This window comes from Salvelinus alpinus, chromosome 12 (assembly GCF_045679555.1).
Source record: "Salvelinus alpinus chromosome 12, SLU_Salpinus.1, whole genome shotgun sequence".
NCBI classification, from domain to species: Eukaryota; Metazoa; Chordata; class Actinopteri; order Salmoniformes; family Salmonidae; genus Salvelinus; species Salvelinus alpinus.
In genome coordinates, this window is record NC_092097.1 from 60,946,825 (window position 1) to 60,969,010 (window position 22,186).

The following is a 22,186-nucleotide window of genomic DNA, read 5'->3' on the forward strand; positions in this document are numbered from 1 at the left end:
AGACAGGTGTGTGTCTTTCCAAATCAATTGAATTTACCACAGGTGGACTCCAATCAAGTTGTAGAAATGTCAAGGATGATCAATGGAAACAGGATGCACCTGAGCTCAGTTTCGAGTCTCATAGCAAAGGGTCTAAATACTTATATAAATATATGTTTTTGCTTTGTCATTATGGGGTATTGTGTGTAGATTGAGGGGCAAAAAATATAAGTTTTAGAATAAGGCTGTAACATAACAAAATGTGGGAAAAGTCAATGAGTCTGAATACTTCTGCCGATAGCATTGTGTGTGTCTGTGACACTGTGTGTGTGTGTGTGTGTGTGTGTGTGTGTGTGTGACTGTGTGTGTGTGAGACTGTGTTTACTCTGATCCCTCTGTAATTTTCTCTGTAATATCCCCGACGGAACAGAAGCCCTGGCAGCGGTCTGTCTGTCAGGTCGGTCATTACATTCATCATCACACTGAACACCTGCTTTTATCTGAAATCGTTGTTTTTAGTCTGTCTACTACCACCAAGGTTAACTGATGACTTCATCAGGATCGTGTTATCAACTCCATGTTGATAAGTCTGGCTTTTAATGGCAGGGTTAACCTTGGTCTCTGTTACCATTCGAGGACTGTTTAGTGTTCAGTCAGTCTGCCAACTCTACTGCTTTCGGATCCATTGTATATCTCAACTGCTTTCATTATGAGAGACAGACTGACAGACCAGAAACCGTGGATAGATGGCGGCATTCGCGCAAAACTGAAAGCGCAAACCACCGCATTTAACCATGACGACGTGACTGGGAATATGGCCGAAATATAAACAGTGTAGTTATTCCCTCCGTAAGGCAATCCAAACAGGCAGAAAGTCAGTACAGAGACAAAGTGGAGTCACAATTTAACGGCTCAAACACGAGACGTATGTGGCAGGGTCTACAGACAATCATGGATTACGAAGGGAAAATCAGCTGCGTCGCAGACACCGATGTCTTGCCTCCGGACAAGCTAAACACCTTCTTCGCCCGCTTTGAGGATAACACAGTGCTACCGACACCGCCCGCTACCAAGGACTGTTGGCATTCCCGCTGCGTGGCCGACGTAAGACATTTAAGCGTGTTAAACCTCGCAAGGCTGCCGGCCCAGACGGCATCCCGAGCCACGTCCTGATGTGTTTACGGACATAGTCAATCGCTCCCTATTCCAGTCTGTTGTCCCGACTTGCTTCAAGATGGCCACCATTGTTCCTGTACCCAAGAAAGCTAAGGTAACTGAACTAAATGACTATCGCCCCGTAGCACTCACCTCTGTCATCATGAAGTGCTTTGAGAGGATAGTTAAGGATCATATCACCTCCACCTTACCGGCCACCCTGGACCCACTTCAATTTGCTTACCGCCCCAATAGATCCACAGACGATGCACATTGCCCTATCCCATATGGACAAGAGGAATACCTACGTCAGAATGCTGTTCATTGTCTACAGCTCAGCATTCAACACCATTGTACCCTCCAAGCTCATCATTAAGCTCGGGGCCCTGGGTCTGAACCCCCACTGATACTCAACACTGGGGCCCCACAAGGGTGCATGCTGAGCCCCCTCCTGTACTCCCTGTTCACCCATGACTGCAGACGACACAACAGTAGTAGGCCTGATTTAACAACAATGACGAGACAGCCTACAGGGAGGATGTGAGGGCACTCAGTGTGGTGTCAGGAAAATATCCTGTCACTCAACATCAACAAAACAAAGGACCTGATCGTGGACAGGAAACGGGAGAGGGAGCACCCCCATATCCACATCGACGGGACCGCAGTGGAGAAGGTGGAAAGCTTCAAGTTCCTCGGCGTACACATCACTGATGATCTAAAATGGTCCACCCACACAGACAGTGTGGTGAAGAACCTCAGGAGGCTGAAGAAATTTCGTTTGTTACCAAAAACCCTGACTAACTTGTACAGATGCACCATTGAGAGCATCCTGTCAGGCTGTATCACCGCCTGGTACGGCAACTGCTCCGCCCACAATCGCAAGGCTCTCCAGAGGGTGGTGCGGTCTGCCCAACGCATCACCGGGGGCAAACTACCTGCCCTCCAGGACACCTAGACCACCCGATGTCACAGGAAGGCCAAAAAGATCATCAAGGACAACAACCACCCGAGCCACTGCCTGTTCACCCCGCTATCATCCAGAAGGCGAGGTCAGTACAGGTGCATCAAAGCAGGGACCGAGAGACTGGAAAAACAGCTTCTATCTCAAGGCCATCAGACTGTTAAACAGCCATCACTAGCCAGCTTCCACCCAGTTACTCAACCCTGCACATTAGAGGCTGCTGCCCTGTATACATAGACCTCGAATCACTGGTCACTTTAATAATGGAACACTAGTCAATCTAATAATGTTTACATATTGCTTTACTCATCTCATATGTATTTACTGTATTCTATTCTACTGTATTTAGTCAATGCCTCTCCGACATTGCTCGTCCTAATATTTATATATTTCTTAATTCCATTATTTTACTTTTAGATTTGTGTGTGTTGTTGTGACTTGTTAGATACTACTGCACTGTTGGAGCTAGGAACACAAGCAATTTACTACACCCGCAATAACATCTGCTAAATATGTATGTGACCAATACAATTTGATTTGATTTGACAAGCAGACAGGCATCCAGGCATTCAGTTACTGTTCGATGGAACGTTCGAATGGGCAAAACGAGTGCCCTAAGCGACTTTAAGCGTGGTGTGATCGTCGGTATCAGACGCGCCGGATCCAGTATTTCAAACGTCCGGCCTCCTGGGATTTTCCCGCACACGTCCGTATCTAGGGTTTACAGAGAATGGGGCGACAAACAAACAACATCCAGTCAGTGGCAGTTCTGTGGGTGGATAAACAGCTTGTTGATGAGAGAATTCAAAGGAGAATGGCAAGAATCGTGCAAGCTAATAAGCGGGCCACAAAACAGAAAAATAACAGCACAGAGTGGCGTCTCTGAATGCACAACTCATCGGTCCTTGTCACGGATTGGTTATTGCAGCAGACGGCCATACCGGGTTCCACTCCTATCAGCTAAAAACAGGGGGAGTAGAGAGAGAGAGAGAGAGAGTCATGGTGTGACTGAACCCCACTAGAGGGAACTGTTGAGACAGGGATAAAGGTTGGTTGGTTGGTTGGTACTGTTTAACTTCATCCACTGAATCTTGTATTTATTTACGGGACACATGACACATGGAAGAATATTTAAACTTAATCAATCCTAGAGGGAGGGTTAGAGGGAGAGAGAGAGGGTGGAGGAAGGGAGGGTTAGAGGGAGGGTCGGAGAGAGGATGGAGGGAGGGAGGGTTAGAGGGAGAGGGTGAAGGAAGGAAGGGTTGGAGGGAGGGTTAGAGGGAGAGAGAGAGGATGGGGGGAGGGTTAGAGGGAGAGAGAGAAGGAGGTATGGAGGGAGAGGGAGAGTTAGAGGGAGGGAGTGAGGTTTGGAGAGAAAGAGGGAGGAAGGAAGGGTTGGAGAGGAAGCAAGAGGGAGAGAGGAAGGGAGGGAGGGGTAGATTGTCTCATTTCATCATAGATATGTAAAAGCCATATGTGTTAGTCACTGTAAAGTAAATACTCTACTTGGTCAACATCTGACACACACCAGTCTGGAGGGTGAAGTCACAAGCTGGTGCCAAAAGCCCAGGTTTGCCCTAGAAATGTCCGTTACAATCTCCAGAACGGCCAAACTTTACACTTTTGGGCTTTAAAAGGACTTTATTATGATCAAGTTGTATCCCCCGCGGTGAATTATTTTTAGGTTTGCTACAAATATAAAAGATATTGAATTTGATAGTGATGCATTCTGACTAGTACATGTCATGACACAAGATGGCAGATCCATTAAACTCTCAGCCAGGAGGGAAAACGTCGACCCGTGATCCTTTTTTGAGATTTTTCGTGGTGCCATTCAGCAATATGGCGCCCTTCAAATTCAAATAGTTCCCGGCTTGTGGTTCGCTCCAACAGTGGTTCACGCCAACAGGGGTTCGCTCCAACAGGGGTTCACGCCAACAGGGGTTCGCGCCAACAGGGGTTCGCGCCAACAGGGGTTCGCGCCAACAGTGGTTCGCGCCAACAGTGGTTCGCGCCAACAGTGGTTCGCGCCAACAGTGGTTCGCGCCAACAGTGGTTCGCTCCAACAGTGGTTCGCTCCAACAGTGGTTCGCTCCAACAGTGGTTCGCTCCAACAGTGGTTCGCTCCAACAGTGGTCGGTGCCAGTGATGGGGATGTTGTACGATGAACATTTTGATTAGATAAGTTCAGTACTAGTTAGGCTTAGGCAGAGGCTTGGGCAGAGTACCGTAAACCGGGGCTATTTTGAAATGGCCACTGTATTTTTTATACTGTCAATACGGTCTTCAATAATGTTCATATTTGTAGCTTATATTTAAGTAAATACCTGCAGTCTACGTTACGTGTGAAATATGTTAGCATATAAAGCAGATTTGCATGAACTGGGATGTCCTTCCTGCATATAGTTTGTCAGAGACTGTATAAAATGTTCGCAAATGCGCTCGTTAGCATTTAGATGGGATTTACTTGGACTTGTTAGCATTACTAACCTTCGGATTACTGAGAATCAGTGAGGTTTGAAAATAGCGCCCCTTGTGTTCAGTGCAGGTATTACCAAATGGCACCCTATTACCTATATAGTGCAGCACTTTTGACCAGAGCCCTATTACCTATATAGTGCAGCACTTTTGACCAGAGCCCTATTACCTATATAGTGCAGCACTTTTGACCAGAGCCCTATTACCTATATAGTGCAGCACTTTTGACCAGAGCCCTATTACCTATATAGTGCAGCACTTTTGACCAGAGCCCTATTGGTATTAGTAGTGCACTATATAGGGAGCCATTTGGATGATATCAGGCCAGCCAACCTGGCAGGGTAGCATGGTGTGGTAAGGCTCTCACGGCTGGTACTCCTGACCATATGTGGAGCTTTGGTGTTGTGTTAGGGAGATCAGAGGCCAAACTTGGCTAGTCCGGGACACTTCTGGCAAGTGCACTTTGGTTAACGGTGAACTAACCTTTTAGCTGTGGAGTTGACAAGTCTCAACAACAGCAACAACAAGCCATTGCATTTATCAGGAGTTGACTGTAGTCACATGATCATATACTTTCAGTATCAACCAGAGGTCCACCCATTAATTAGGGCCGATTTTCAAGTTTTCATAACAATCAGTAATCTGCGTTTTTGGATGTCGATTATGGCCGATTACATTGCAATCCACGAGTAGACTGCGTGGCAGGCTGACCACCTGTTACGTGACTGGATATCATAAGGTGAATGCACCAATTTGTAAGTCGCTCTGGATAAAAGCGTCTGCTAAATGACTTAAATGTAAATGAAGCATCAAAAGGACCTTGTGGATGCAAGGAGCCATGGTAAGGTGCTAGCTAGCATTAAACTTATCTTATAAAATAAGTAAATCTTAACATAATCTCTAGTTAACTACACATGGTCGATGATATTACTAGGTTAACTAGCTTGTCCTGCGTTGCATATAATCAATGCGGTGCCTGTTAATTTATCATCGAATCACAGCCTACTTCGATTGGGTTCAAGTCCGGGCTCTGGCTGGGCTACTCAAAAACATTCAGAGACTTGCCCTGAAGCCACTCCTGCGTTGTCTTGGCTGTGTGCTTGGGGTCGTTGTTCTTTTGGAAGGTGAACCTTCGCCCCAGTCTGAGGTCCTGAGCACTCTGGAGCAGGTTTTCATCAAGGACCTCTCTGCTTTGCTCTGTTCATCTTTCCCTCGATCCTGACTAGTCTCCCAGTCCCTGCCGCTGAAAAACATCCCCACAGCGTGATGCTGCCACCACCGTGCTTCACCGTAGGGATGGTGCCAGGTTTCCTCCAGACGTGACGGTTGGCATTCAGACCAAAGAGTTCATTCTTGGTTTCATCAGACCAGAGAATATTGTTTCTCATGGTTTCAGTCTTTAGGTGCCTTTTGGCAAACTCCAAGGGGGCTGTCATGTGCCTTTTACTAAGTAGTAGCTTCCGTCTGGCCACTCTACCATAAAGGCCTGATTGGTGGAGTGCTGCAGAGATGGTTGTCCTTCTGGAAGGTTCTCCCATTTCCACAGAGGAACTCTGGAGCTCTGTCAGAGTGACCATCGGGTTCTTGGTCACCTCCCTGACTAAGGCCCTTCTCCCCCGGTTGCTCAGTTTGGCCGGGCGGCCAGCTCTTGGAAAAGTCTTGGCGGTTCCAAACTTCAAGTTAGGAATTATGGAGGTCACTGTGTTCTTGGGGACCTTCAATGCTGCAGAAACGTGTTGGTACCCTTCCCCAGATCTGTGTCTCGACACAATCCTGTCTCAAAGCTGTATAGACAATTCCCTTGACCTCGTGGCTTGGTTTTTGCTCTGACATGCACTGTCAACTGTGGGACCTTATATAGACAGGTGTGTGTCTTTCCAAATCAATTGAATTTACCACAGGTGGACTCCAATCAAGTTGTAGAAATGTCAAGGATGATCAATGGAAACAGGATGCACCTGAGCTCAGTTTCGAGTCTCATAGCAAAGGGTCTAAATACTTATATAAATATATGTTTTTGCTTTGTCATTATGTGGTATTGTGTGTAGATTGAGGGGCAAAAAATATAAGTTTTAGAATAAGGCTGTAACATAACAAAATGTGGGAAAAGTCAATGAGTCTGAATACTTCTGCCGATAGCATTGTGTGTGTCTGTGACACTGTGTGTGTGTGTGTGTGTGTGTGTGTGACTGTGTGTGTGTGAGACTGTGTTTACTCTGATCCCTCTGTAATTTTCTCTGTAATATCCCCGACGGAACAGAAGCCCTGGCAGCGGTCTGTCTGTCAGGTCGGTCATTACATTCATCATCACACTGAACACCTGCTTTTATCTGAAATCGTTGTTTTTAGTCTGTCTACTACCACCAAGGTTAACTGATGACTTCATCAGGATCGTGTTATCAACTCCATGTTGATAAGTCTGGCTTTTAATGGCAGGGTTAACCTTGGTCTCTGTTACCATTCGAGGACTGTTTAGTGTTCAGTCAGTCTGCCAACTCTACTGCTTTCGGATCCATTGTATATCTCAACTGCTTTCATTATGAGAGACAGACTGACAGACCAGAAACCGTGGATAGATGGCGGCATTCGCGCAAAACTGAAAGCGCAAACCACCGCATTTAACCATGACGACGTGACTGGGAATATGGCCGAAATATAAACAGTGTAGTTATTCCCTCCGTAAGGCAATCCAAACAGGCAGAAAGTCAGTACAGAGACAAAGTGGAGTCACAATTTAACGGCTCAAACACGAGACGTATGTGGCAGGGTCTACAGACAATCATGGATTACGAAGGGAAAATCAGCTGCGTCGCAGACACCGATGTCTTGCCTCCGGACAAGCTAAACACCTTCTTCGCCCGCTTTGAGGATAACACAGTGCTACCGACACCGCCCGCTACCAAGGACTGTTGGCATTCCCGCTGCGTGGCCGACGTAAGACATTTAAGCGTGTTAAACCTCGCAAGGCTGCCGGCCCAGACGGCATCCCGAGCCACGTCCTGATGTGTTTACGGACATAGTCAATCGCTCCCTATTCCAGTCTGTTGTCCCGACTTGCTTCAAGATGGCCACCATTGTTCCTGTACCCAAGAAAGCTAAGGTAACTGAACTAAATGACTATCGCCCCGTAGCACTCACCTCTGTCATCATGAAGTGCTTTGAGAGGATAGTTAAGGATCATATCACCTCCACCTTACCGGCCACCCTGGACCCACTTCAATTTGCTTACCGCCCCAATAGATCCACAGACGATGCACATTGCCCTATCCCATATGGACAAGAGGAATACCTACGTCAGAATGCTGTTCATTGTCTACAGCTCAGCATTCAACACCATTGTACCCTCCAAGCTCATCATTAAGCTCGGGGCCCTGGGTCTGAACCCCCACTGATACTCAACACTGGGGCCCCACAAGGGTGCATGCTGAGCCCCCTCCTGTACTCCCTGTTCACCCATGACTGCAGACGACACAACAGTAGTAGGCCTGATTTAACAACAATGACGAGACAGCCTACAGGGAGGATGTGAGGGCACTCAGTGTGGTGTCAGGAAAATATCCTGTCACTCAACATCAACAAAACAAAGGACCTGATCGTGGACAGGAAACGGGAGAGGGAGCACCCCCATATCCACATCGACGGGACCGCAGTGGAGAAGGTGGAAAGCTTCAAGTTCCTCGGCGTACACATCACTGATGATCTAAAATGGTCCACCCACACAGACAGTGTGGTGAAGAACCTCAGGAGGCTGAAGAAATTTCGTTTGTTACCAAAAACCCTGACTAACTTGTACAGATGCACCATTGAGAGCATCCTGTCAGGCTGTATCACCGCCTGGTACGGCAACTGCTCCGCCCACAATCGCAAGGCTCTCCAGAGGGTGGTGCGGTCTGCCCAACGCATCACCGGGGGCAAACTACCTGCCCTCCAGGACACCTAGACCACCCGATGTCACAGGAAGGCCAAAAAGATCATCAAGGACAACAACCACCCGAGCCACTGCCTGTTCACCCCGCTATCATCCAGAAGGCGAGGTCAGTACAGGTGCATCAAAGCAGGGACCGAGAGACTGGAAAAACAGCTTCTATCTCAAGGCCATCAGACTGTTAAACAGCCATCACTAGCCAGCTTCCACCCAGTTACTCAACCCTGCACATTAGAGGCTGCTGCCCTGTATACATAGACCTCGAATCACTGGTCACTTTAATAATGGAACACTAGTCAATCTAATAATGTTTACATATTGCTTTACTCATCTCATATGTATTTACTGTATTCTATTCTACTGTATTTAGTCAATGCCTCTCCGACATTGCTCGTCCTAATATTTATATATTTCTTAATTCCATTATTTTACTTTTAGATTTGTGTGTGTTGTTGTGACTTGTTAGATACTACTGCACTGTTGGAGCTAGGAACACAAGCAATTTACTACACCCGCAATAACATCTGCTAAATATGTATGTGACCAATACAATTTGATTTGATTTGACAAGCAGACAGGCATCCAGGCATTCAGTTACTGTTCGATGGAACGTTCGAATGGGCAAAACGAGTGCCCTAAGCGACTTTAAGCGTGGTGTGATCGTCGGTATCAGACGCGCCGGATCCAGTATTTCAAACGTCCGGCCTCCTGGGATTTTCACGCACACGTCCGTATCTAGGGTTTACAGAGAATGGGGCGACAAACAAACAACATCCAGTCAGTGGCAGTTCTGTGGGTGGATAAACAGCTTGTTGATGAGAGAATTCAAAGGAGAATGGCAAGAATCGTGCAAGCTAATAAGCGGGCCACAAAACAGAAAAATAACAGCACAGAGTGGCGTCTCTGAATGCACAACTCATCGGTCCTTGTCACGGATTGGTTATTGCAGCAGACGGCCATACCGGGTTCCACTCCTATCAGCTAAAAACAGGGGGAGTAGAGAGAGAGAGAGAGAGTCATGGTGTGACTGAACCCCACTAGAGGGAACTGTTGAGACAGGGATAAAGGTTGGTTGGTTGGTTGGTACTGTTTAACTTCATCCACTGAATCTTGTATTTATTTACGGGACACATGACACATGGAAGAATATTTAAACTTAATCAATCCTAGAGGGAGGGTTAGAGGGAGAGAGAGAGGGTGGAGGAAGGGAGGGTTAGAGGGAGGGTCGGAGAGAGGATGGAGGGAGGGAGGGTTAGAGGGAGAGGGTGAAGGAAGGAAGGGTTGGAGGGAGGGTTAGAGGGAGAGAGAGAGGATGGGGGGAGGGTTAGAGGGAGAGAGAGAAGGAGGTATGGAGGGAGAGGGAGAGTTAGAGGGAGGGAGTGAGGTTTGGAGAGAAAGAGGGAGGAAGGAAGGGTTGGAGAGGAAGCAAGAGGAAGGGAGGGAGGGGTAGATTGTCTCATTTCATCATAGATATGTAAAAGCCATATGTGTTAGTCACTGTAAAGTAAATACTCTACTTGGTCAACATCTGACACACACCAGTCTGGAGGGTGAAGTCACAAGCTGGTGCCAAAAGCCCAGGTTTGCCCTAGAAATGTCCGTTACAATCTCCAGAACGGCCAAACTTTACACTTTTGGGCTTTAAAAGGACTTTATTATGATCAAGTTGTATCCCCCGCGGTGAATTATGTTTAGGTTTGCTACAAATATAAAAGATATTGAATTTGATAGTGATGCATTCTGACTAGTACATGTCATGACACAAGATGGCAGATCCATTAAACTCTCAGCCAGGAGGGAAAACGTCGACCCGTGATCCTTTTTTGAGATTTTTCGTGGTGCCATTCAGCAATATGGCGCCCTTCAAATTCAAATAGTTCCCGGCTTGTGGTTCGCTCCAACAGTGGTTCACGCCAACAGGGGTTCGCTCCAACAGGGGTTCACGCCAACAGGGGTTCGCGCCAACAGGGGTTCGCGCCAACAGTGGTTCGCGCCAACAGTGGTTCGCGCCAACAGTGGTTCACGCCAACAGTGGTTCACGCCAACAGTGGTTCGCTCCAACAGTGGTTCGCTCCAACAGTGGTTCGCTCCAACAGTGGTTCGCTCCAACAGTGGTTCGCTCCAACAGTGGTCGGTGCCAGTGATGGGGATGTTGTACGATGAACATTTTGATTAGATAAGTTCAGTACTAGTTAGGCTTAGGCAGAGGCTTGGGCAGAGTACCGTAAACCGGGGCTATTTTGAAATGGCCACAGTATTTTTTATACTGTCAATACGGTCTTCAATAATGTTCATATTTGTAGCTTATATTTAAGTAAATACCTGCAGTCTACGTTACGTGTGAAATATGTTAGCATATAAAGCAGATTTGCATGAACTGGGATGTCCTTCCTGCATATAGTTTGTCAGAGACTGTATAAAATGTTCGCAAATGCGCTCGTTAGCATTTAGATGGGATTTACTTGGACTTGTTAGCATTACTAACCTTCGGATTACTGAGAATCAGTGAGGTTTGAAAATAGCGCCCCTTGTGTTCAGTGCAGGTATTACCAAATGGCACCCTATTACCTATATAGTGCAGCACTTTTGACCAGAGCCCTATTACCTATATAGTGCAGCACTTTTGACCAGAGCCCTATTACCTATATAGTGCAGCACTTTTGACCAGAGCCCTATTACCTATATAGTGCAGCACTTTTGACCAGAGCCCTATTACCTATATAGTGCAGCACTTTTGACCAGAGCCCTATTACCTATATAGTGCAGCACTTTTGACCAGAGCCCTATTGGTATTAGTAGTGCACTATATAGGGAGCCATTTGGATGATATCAGGCCAGCCAACCTGGCAGGGTAGCATGGTGTGGTAAGGCTCTCACGGCTGGTACTCCTGACCATATGTGGAGCTTTGGTGTTGTGTTAGGGAGATCAGAGGCCAAACTTGGCTAGTCCGGGACACTTCTGGCAAGTGCACTTTGGTTAACGGTGAACTAACCTTTTAGCTGTGGAGTTGACAAGTCTCAACAACAGCAACAACAAGCCATTGCATTTATCAGGAGTTGACTGTAGTCACATGATCATATACTTTCAGTATCAACCAGAGGTCCACCCATTAATTAGGGCCGATTTTCAAGTTTTCATAACAATCAGTAATCTGCGTTTTTGGATGTCGATTATGGCCGATTACATTGCAATCCACGAGTAGACTGCGTGGCAGGCTGACCACCTGTTACGTGACTGGATATCATAAGGTGAATGCACCAATTTGTAAGTCGCTCTGGATAAGAGCGTCTGCTAAATGACTTAAATGTAAATGAAGCATCAAAAGGACCTTGTGGATGCAAGGAGCCATGGTAAGGTGCTAGCTAGCATTAAACTTATCTTATAAAATAAGTAAATCTTAACATAATCTCTAGTTAACTACACATGGTCGATGATATTACTAGGTTAACTAGCTTGTCCTGCGTTGCATATAATCAATGCGGTGCCTGTTAATTTATCATCGAATCACAGCCTACTTCGATTGGGTTCAAGTCCGGGCTCTGGCTGGGCTACTCAAAAACATTCAGAGACTTGCCCTGAAGCCACTCCTGCGTTGTCTTGGCTGTGTGCTTGGGGTCGTTGTCCTTTTGGAAGGTGAACCTTCGCCCCAGTCTGAGGTCCTGAGCACTCTGGAGCAGGTTTTCATCAAGGACCTCTCTGCTTTGCTCTGTTCATCTTTCCCTCGATCCTGACTAGTCTCCCAGTCCCTGCCGCTGAAAAACATCCCCACAGCGTGATGCTGCCACCACCGTGCTTCACCGTAGGGATGGTGCCAGGTTTCCTCCAGACGTGACGGTTGGCATTCAGACCAAAGAGTTCATTCTTGGTTTCATCAGACCAGAGAATATTGTTTCTCATGGTTTCAGTCTTTAGGTGCCTTTTGGCAAACTCCAAGGGGGCTGTCATGTGCCTTTTACTAAGTAGTAGCTTCCGTCTGGCCACTCTACCATAAAGGCCTGATTGGTGGAGTGCTGCAGAGATGGTTGTCCTTCTGGAAGGTTCTCCCATTTCCACAGAGGAACTCTGGAGCTCTGTCAGAGTGACCATCGGGTTCTTGGTCACCTCCCTGACTAAGGCCCTTCTCCCCCGGTTGCTCAGTTTGGCCGGGCGGCCAGCTCTTGGAAAAGTCTTGGCGGTTCCAAACTTCAAGTTAGGAATTATGGAGGTCACTGTGTTCTTGGGGACCTTCAATGCTGCAGAAACGTGTTGGTACCCTTCCCCAGATCTGTGTCTCGACACAATCCTGTCTCAAAGCTGTATAGACAATTCCCTTGACCTCGTGGCTTGGTTTTTGCTCTGACATGCACTGTCAACTGTGGGACCTTATATAGACAGGTGTGTGTCTTTCCAAATCAATTGAATTTACCACAGGTGGACTCCAATCAAGTTGTAGAAATGTCAAGGATGATCAATGGAAACAGGATGCACCTGAGCTCAGTTTCGAGTCTCATAGCAAAGGGTCTAAATACTTATATAAATATATGTTTTTGCTTTGTCATTATGGGGTATTGTGTGTAGATTGAGGGGCAAAAAATATAAGTTTTAGAATAAGGCTGTAACATAACAAAATGTGGGAAAAGTCAATGAGTCTGAATACTTCTGCCGATAGCATTGTGTGTGTCTGTGACACTGTGTGTGTGTGTGTGTGTGTGTGTGTGTGTGTGTGTGTGTGTGTGTGTGTGTGTGACTGTGTGTGTGTGAGACTGTGTTTACTCTGATCCCTCTGTAATTTTCTCTGTAATATCCCCGACGGAACAGAAGCCCTGGCAGCGGTCTGTCTGTCAGGTCGGTCATTACATTCATCATCACACTGAACACCTGCTTTTATCTGAAATCGTTGTTTTTAGTCTGTCTACTACCACCAAGGTTAACTGATGACTTCATCAGGATCGTGTTATCAACTCCATGTTGATAAGTCTGGCTTTTAATGGCAGGGTTAACCTTGGTCTCTGTTACCATTCGAGGACTGTTTAGTGTTCAGTCAGTCTGCCAACTCTACTGCTTTCGGATCCATTGTATATCTCAACTGCTTTCATTATGAGAGACAGACTGACAGACCAGAAACCGTGGATAGATGGCGGCATTCGCGCAAAACTGAAAGCGCAAACCACCGCATTTAACCATGACGACGTGACTGGGAATATGGCCGAAATATAAACAGTGTAGTTATTCCCTCCGTAAGGCAATCCAAACAGGCAGAAAGTCAGTACAGAGACAAAGTGGAGTCGCAATTTAACGGCTCAAACACGAGACGTATGTGGCAGGGTCTACAGACAATCATGGATTACGAAGGGAAAATCAGCTGCGTCGCAGACACCGATGTCTTGCCTCCGGACAAGCTAAACACCTTCTTCGCCCGCTTTGAGGATAACACAGTGCTACCGACACCGCCCGCTACCAAGGACTGTTGGCATTCCCGCTGCGTGGCCGACGTAAGACATTTAAGCGTGTTAAACCTCGCAAGGCTGCCGGCCCAGACGGCATCCCGAGCCACGTCCTGATGTGTTTACGGACATAGTCAATCGCTCCCTATTCCAGTCTGTTGTCCCGACTTGCTTCAAGATGGCCACCATTGTTCCTGTACCCAAGAAAGCTAAGGTAACTGAACTTAATGACTATCGCCCCGTAGCACTCACCTCTGTCATCATGAAGTGCTTTGAGAGGATAGTTAAGGATCATATCACCTCCACCTTACCGGCCACCCTGGACCCACTTCAATTTGCTTACCGCCCCAATAGATCCACAGACGATGCACATTGCCCTATCCCATATGGACAAGAGGAATACCTACGTCAGAATGCTGTTCATTGTCTACAGCTCAGCATTCAACACCATTGTACCCTCCAAGCTCATCATTAAGCTCGGGGCCCTGGGTCTGAACCCCCACTGATACTCAACACTGGGGCCCCACAAGGGTGCATGCTGAGCCCCCTCCTGTACTCCCTGTTCACCCATGACTGCAGACGACACAACAGTAGTAGGCCTGATTTAACAACAATGACGAGACAGCCTACAGGGAGGATGTGAGGGCACTCAGTGTGGTGTCAGGAAAATATCCTGTCACTCAACATCAACAAAACAAAGGAGCTGATCGTGGACAGGAAACGGGAGAGGGAGCACCCCCATATCCACATCGACGGGACCGCAGTGGAGAAGGTGGAAAGCTTCAAGTTCCTCGGCGTACACATCACTGATGATCTGAAATGGTCCACCCACACAGACAGTGTGGTGAAGAACCTCAGGAGGCTGAAGAAATTTCGTTTGTTACCAAAAACCCTGACTAACTTGTACAGATGCACCATTGAGAGCATCCTGTCAGGCTGTATCACCGCCTGGTACGGCAACTGCATCGCCCACAATCGCAAGGCTCTCCAGAGGGTGCTGCGGTCTGCCCAACGCATCACCGGGGGCAAACTACCTGCCCCCCAGGACACCTACACCACCCGATGTCACAGGAAGGCCAAAAAGATCATCAAGGACAACAACCACCCGAGCCACTGCCTGTTCACCCCGCTATCATCCAGAAGGCGAGGTCAGTACAGGTGCATCAAAGCAGGGACCGAGAGACTGAATAACAGCTTCTATCTCAAGGCCATCAGACTGTTAAACAGCCATCACTAGCCAGCTTCCACCCAGTTATTCAACCCTGCACTTTAGAGGCTGCTGCCCTGTATACATAGACCTCAAATCACTGGTCACTTTAATAATGGAACACTAGTCAATCTAATAATGTTTACATATTGCTTTACTCATCTCATATGTATTTACTGTATTCTATTCTACTGTATTTAGTCAATGCCTCTCCGACATTGCTCGTCCTAATATTTATATATTTCTTAATTCCATTATTTTACTTTTAGATTTGTGTGTGTTGTTGTGACTTGTTAGATACTACTGCACTGTTGGAGCTAGGAACACAAGCAATTTACTACACCCGCAATAACATCTGCTAAATATGTATGTGACCAATACAATTTGATTTGACAAGTCTCTCCTTTTTAAATTCCTTGGGAAGTGTACGAATCCACACCTTCAAGAGAGAAGGGTAGAGAATTGGACCACAGCATTGAAGAGACTGTTGGGTGTTGCTTATATACTCAGTAGCAAGTTTATTGGTTCGCTCCTGCAGACAGTGAGTCACGTGGCCGTGGCTTGTTATATAAAGCAGACAGGCATCCAGGCATTCAGTTACTGTTCGATGGAACGTTCGAATGGGCAAAACGAGTGCCCTAAGCGACTTTAAGCGTGGTGTGATCGTCGGTATCAGACGCGCCGGATCCAGTATTTCAAACGTCCGGCCTCCTGGGATTTTCACGCACACGTCCGTATCTAGGGTTTACAGAGAATGGGGCGACAAACAAACAACATCCAGTCAGTGGCAGTTCTGTGGGTGGATAAACAGCTTGTTGATGAGAGAATTCAAAGGAGAATGGCAAGAATCGTGCAAGCTAATAAGCGGGCCACAAAACAGAAAAATAACAGCACAGAGTGGCGTCTCTGAATGCACAACTCATCGGTCCTTGTCACGGATTGGTTATTGCAGCAGACGGCCATACCGGGTTCCACTCCTATCAGCTAAAAACAGGGGGAGTAGAGAGAGAGAGAGAGAGTCATGGTGTGACTGAACCCCACTAGAGGGAACTGTTGAGACAGGGATAAAGGTTGGTTGGTTGGTTGGTACTGTTTAACTTCATCCACTGAATCTTGTATTTATTTACGGGACACATGACACATGGAAGAATATTTAAACTTAATCAATCCTAGAGGGAGGGTTAGAGGGAGAGAGAGAGGGTGGAGGAAGGGAGGGTTAGAGGGAGGGTCGGAGAGAGGATGGAGGGAGGGAGGGTTAGAGGGAGAGGGTGAAGGAAGGAAGGGTTAGAGGGAGAGAGAGAGGATGGGGGGAGGGTTAGAGGGAGAGAGAGAAGGAGGTATGGAGGGAGAGGGAGAGTTAGAGGGAGGGAGTGAGGTTTGGAGAGAAAGAGGGAGGAAGGAAGGGTTGGAGAGGAAGCAAGAGGGAGAGAGGAAGGGAGGGAGGGGTAGATTGTCTCATTTCATCATAGATATGTAAAAGCCATATGTGTTAGTCACTGTAAAGTAAATACTCTACTTGGTCAACATCTGACACACACCAGTCTGGAGGGTGAAGTCACAAGCTGGTGCCAAAAGCCCAGGTTTGCCCTAGAAATGTCCGTTACAATCTCCAGAACGGCCAAACTTTACACTTTTGGGCTTTAAAAGGACTTTATTATGATCAAGTTGTATCCCCCGCGGTGAATTATTTTTAGGTTTGCTACAAATATAAAAGATATTGAATTTGATAGTGATGCATTCTGACTAGTACATGTCATGACACAAGATGGCAGATCCATTAAACTCTCAGCCAGGAGGGAAAACGTCGACCCGTGATCCTTTTTTGAGATTTTTCGTGGTGCCATTCAGCAATATGGCGCCCTTCAAATTCAAATAGTTCCCGGCTTGGTGCGCCATCGGGAGTTGACGGGGATGACGTCAGCGCCTTCACCGTCTACTGGTTTTAATGGAAAGATCAGCAGATATTAACGGCATCATGCCATCAGTGTTAAACCATCTGGTGTGTGATCTGTGAGTGGAGGAGTGTGATGGTTGGTTTGTGGTCCTCCCTGCACCCACCGCCACCCCCCCCCCAGACCACATCATCCCCAAAGGACCTTCACACTCCGGGGACTCTCAACCACATCAAACACACAACCCTTCAGACCAGGACCCTGTCTGGCGTAATGACTGCTGAAGTAGGGAGGGGGGGGGGCAACCCTGACGCAGTTAGGGCTAGGTGGGGGACCCTGTTAGGGCTAGGTGGGGGGGACCCTGTTAGGGCTAGGTGGGGGGGACCCTGACGCGGTTAGGGCTAGGTGGGGGGGGAGGGGACCCTGACGCTGTTAGGGCTAGGTGGGGGACCCTGTCGCGGTTAGGGCTAGGTGGGGTGGACCCTGATGCTGTTAGGGCTAGGTGGGGGACCCTGACGCTGTTAGGGCTAGGTGGGGGGGGAGGGGACCCTGACGCTGTTAGGGCTAGGTGGGGGGACCCTGACGCTGTTAGGGCTAGGTGGGGGGGACCCTGATGCTGTTAGGGCTAGGTGGGGGGGACCCTGACGCGGTTAGGGCTAGGTGGGGGGGGACCCTGACGCGGTTAGGGCTAGGTGGGGGGAGGGTACCCTGACGCGGTTAGGGCTAGGTGGGGGGATGGGGAACAGGTTCAGAGTTCAACACGTTGACTTCCGAATATTCACGCTGTCTGTTGTGCTACTGTAGAAACTACACTTCTTCTTCTTTCAGTGATCCCTAAACTATATGGGACCACATGCAACATCGTTCAAATGGGGACCCTCTCCCCTTCCAGGTCTGTATGCGGCTGACTGCATTAGTGGCTGGGATTCCGTCCCAAATGACACTCTGTTCCCCTATGTAGTGCACTATGTGCTGACCAGAGCACTATTGGCCCTGGTCAAAAGTAGTGCACTATATATAGGGAATGGGAGGGGTACCATTCGGGCCGCAGCCTAGGACTGTCTGTTAGTGATTAGTGACGGAGGTATTTCATGGTTAACTTGGCTACCAGATCCATTCCCTCATCGTCACTTTGTCAGTTAAGTTACATCATTAGAACGTGTAAGTTCAATAATCTGCTGTTGATTTTCAAACCGGCCTTGACTCCATTACGCCGTAGGATCAGTGTGTTATTCTGCTGCTGTGGGAGATGTGGATGAAGGGTTAGGAGTGACGTCTTTACTCCTGGGGTGTTCTGTAATTTCATCTTTAGTCTAGGGGTTGCTGGGATGATAAACCAAAAATGAAAGACACAGACATTAACCACCTCTTTCCCGAAGCATTTAGCTTAGGTTGGTCATTTTGGGTGATTTTGCTACACAACAGTTCCTGCAGATCGGTATTACCGAATGTGCCCACAAGGGGCGCTATTTCAACAGTTATCTTGATCCAGGAAGGGATTGAATGTCTCTGCTGTAACCAAGAAGTTTGATCTTGACATTTAGCAACTTAGCTAGCAAGTTAGCAAACCAAATGTATAGCTGGACCCCTGATCTGGGTATCATTTATTGGACACATCTTAGATTTCTTGTTGTTATAAGCAGTGGCGTAGCACGGACCCCCCCCAGCCGCCCGCAAGGGAGATTTTTAAAGGAACCATTCAGCGTCTTGAAACTAAGTACGTTCACCTTAAGATTGTATAATGTGTAACTCAGTCAAACTTGTGTCCCATTCTGTCTCTATGTCTGTCTTGTCAGTCCTCTCTCCCGACGAGCTCTATCGGGCCAACCTGGAGCCTGGGTTGGTGTCTTACTCTGTGTTGTCCCCTACGTGTCCCTGTCTTAACTGTCCCCTCTGTTCCACTCCTCTCTCCAGACGAGCTCAGTCGCGCCAACCTGGATTCTGGGGACACAGAGCAGGTGATTAACCACCTCCACAGAGCGCTGCTGGAGGCCCAGGAGTTGGCCAACACAGGCAAGCAGAAGTGTCTGGAGCTCCAGGCCTTACTGGAAGAGGAGAGGATGAGTAACAGACAGCAGACTGAGGAGTCAGCCAAGCAGATCCAGTACCTACAGAGTGAGTATAGTACGGATCAGTACCTACAGAGTGGGTATAGTACGGACCGGTACCTACAGAGTGAGTATAGTACAGATCAGTACCTACAGAGTGAGTATAGTACGGACCGGTACCTACAGAGTGAGTATAGTACAGATCAGTACCTACAGAGTGAGTATAGTACGGACCGGTACCTACAGAGTGAGTATAGTACGGACCGGTACCTACAGAGTGAGTTTAGTACAGACCATACATGTATACCATACATTACATTGCTAAACCATACATTACATTGATATACCATACATTACTATTCCATACCTTACATTGCATTGCTATACCATACATTTTACATTTAAGTCATTTAGCAGACGCTCTTATCCAGAGCGACTTACAAATTGGTGCATTCACCTTATGACATCCAGTGGAACAGCCACTTTACAATAGTGCATCTAAATCTTTTAAGGGGGGGGGGGGGGGTCAGAAGGATTACTTTATCCTATCCTAGGTATTCCTTGAAGAGGTGGGGTTTCAGGTGTCTCCGGAAGGTGGTGATTGACTCCGCTGTCCTGGCGTCGTGAGGGAGTTTGTTCCACCATTGGGGTGCCAGAGCAGCGAACAGTTTTGACTGGGCTGAGCGGGAACTGTACTTCCTCAGTGGTAGGGAGGCGAGCAGGCCAGAGGTGGATGAACGCAGTGCCCTTGTTTGGGTGTAGGGCCTGATCAGAGCCTGAAGGTACGGAGGTGCCGTTCCCCTCACAGCTCCGTAGGCAAGCACCATGGTCTTGTAGCGGATGCGAGCTTCAACTGGAAGCCAGTGGAGAGAGCGGAGGAGCGGGGTGACGTGAGAGAACTTGGGAAGGTTGAACACCAGACGGGCTGCGGCGTTCTGGATGAGTTGTAGGGGTTTAATGGCACAGGCAGGGAGCCCAGCCAACAGCGAGTTGCAGTAATCCAGACGGGAGATGACAAGTGCCTGGATTAGGACCTGCGCCGCTTCCTGTGTGAGGCAGGGTCGTACTCTGCGGATGTTGTAGAGCATGAACCATGAACCAGAACCACATTACATTACTATACATTACTTTACCTTACATTGCTATACCATACCATACATTACTATTCCATACCAAACATTACCTTACATTACTATACCATACATTACATTACTATTCCATACCTTACATTACATTGCTATACCATACATTACATTACTATACCATACATTACTATACCATACATTACTATACCATACATTAATATACATTACTATTCCATACCTTACATTACTATACCATACATTACCATACCATACATTACCATACATTACATTACCATACCATACATGACATTACCATACATTACTATACCATACATTACTATACCATACATTACATTACCATACATTGCTATACCATACATTACTATACCATACATTACATTACTATACCATACATTACATTACTATACATTACATTACTATACCTTACATTACATTACTATACCATACATTACCATACCATACATTACTATACATTTACATTTAAGTCATTTAGCAGACGCTCTTATCCAGAGCGACTTACAAATTGGAAATTTTTATACCACACATTACCATACAATACCATGCATTACTATACCATACATTACCATGCATTACATTACCATACCATACATTACTATACCATACATTACCATGCATTACATTACCATACCATACATTACTATACCATACATTACCATACCATACATTACCATACATGACATTACTATACCATACATTACCATACATTACATTACTATACCATACATTACCATACCATACATTACTATACCATACCATACATTACTATACCATACATTACCATACAATACCATGCATTACTATACCATACATTACCATACATTACCATGCATTACATTACCATGCATTACATTACCATACCCTTTTATTTTATTGAACCTTTATTTAACAAGTCAGTTAAGAACAAATGCTTATTTACAATGATGGTCTAGGAACAGTGGGTTAACTGCCTTCAGGGGCAGAACGACAGATGTTTACCTTGTCAGCTCGGGGATTCGATCTAGCAACCTTTCGGTTACTGGCCCAACGCTCTAACCACTAGGCTAACCCTACATTACTTTACCGTACCATACATTACATTACCGTACCATGCATTACTATACCATGCATTACTATACCATACATTACTATACCATACATTGCTATACATTACATTGCTATACATTACATTACTATACCATACATTACTATTTCATACCAAACATTACCATACATTACATTACTATACCATACATTACTATACCATACATTACTATACCATACATTACTATTTCATACCATACATTACTATACCATACATTACATTACTATTCCATACCATACATTACATTACTATACCATACATTACATTACTATACCATACATTACATTACTATACCATACATTACATTACATTACTATACCATACATTACATTACTATTCCATACCATACATTACATTGCTATACCATACCTTAGCTTATATTACATTACCATACCTTACATACATTACTATACCATACATTACATTACCATACCATACATTACTATACATTACTATACATTACTATACCATACATTACTATACATTACTATACCATACATTGCATTACCATACATTACATTACTATACATTACTATACCATACATTACATTACCATACATTGCTATACCATACATTACTATACCTTACATTACATTACCATACATTACATTACTATACATTACTATACCATACATTACATTACCATACATTACCGTACCATGCATTACTATACCTTACATTGCTATGCATTACATTGCTATACTATGCATTACATTACTATACAGTGCGTACAGTAACAAACAGATGTACCTAAATCCCACCCCCTTAGGGCAGCTCTGAGTTTTCCTTACTCCATATAGTTATTAGGGCAGCTCTGAGTTTTCCTTACTCCATATAGTTATGAGGGCAGCTCTGAGTTTTCCTTACTCCATATAGTTATTAGGGCAGCCCTGAGTTTTCCTTACTCCA

General features: G+C 46.3%; 1 protein-coding gene across 1 annotated transcript in view; it reads left to right on the plus strand.

Annotated features, from left to right (window-relative positions):
- The window catches only part of slmapa (sarcolemma associated protein a), a 152,056-nt gene that overhangs the window by 106,871 nt on the left and 22,999 nt on the right, over nucleotides 1–22,186 (plus strand). The window contains exon 17 of the mRNA XM_071336989.1: nucleotides 18,936–19,136. Within this exon, the coding sequence (XP_071193090.1) occupies nucleotides 18,936–19,136 (201 nt within the window). The remainder of the gene's footprint in view (nucleotides 1–18,935; nucleotides 19,137–22,186) is intronic.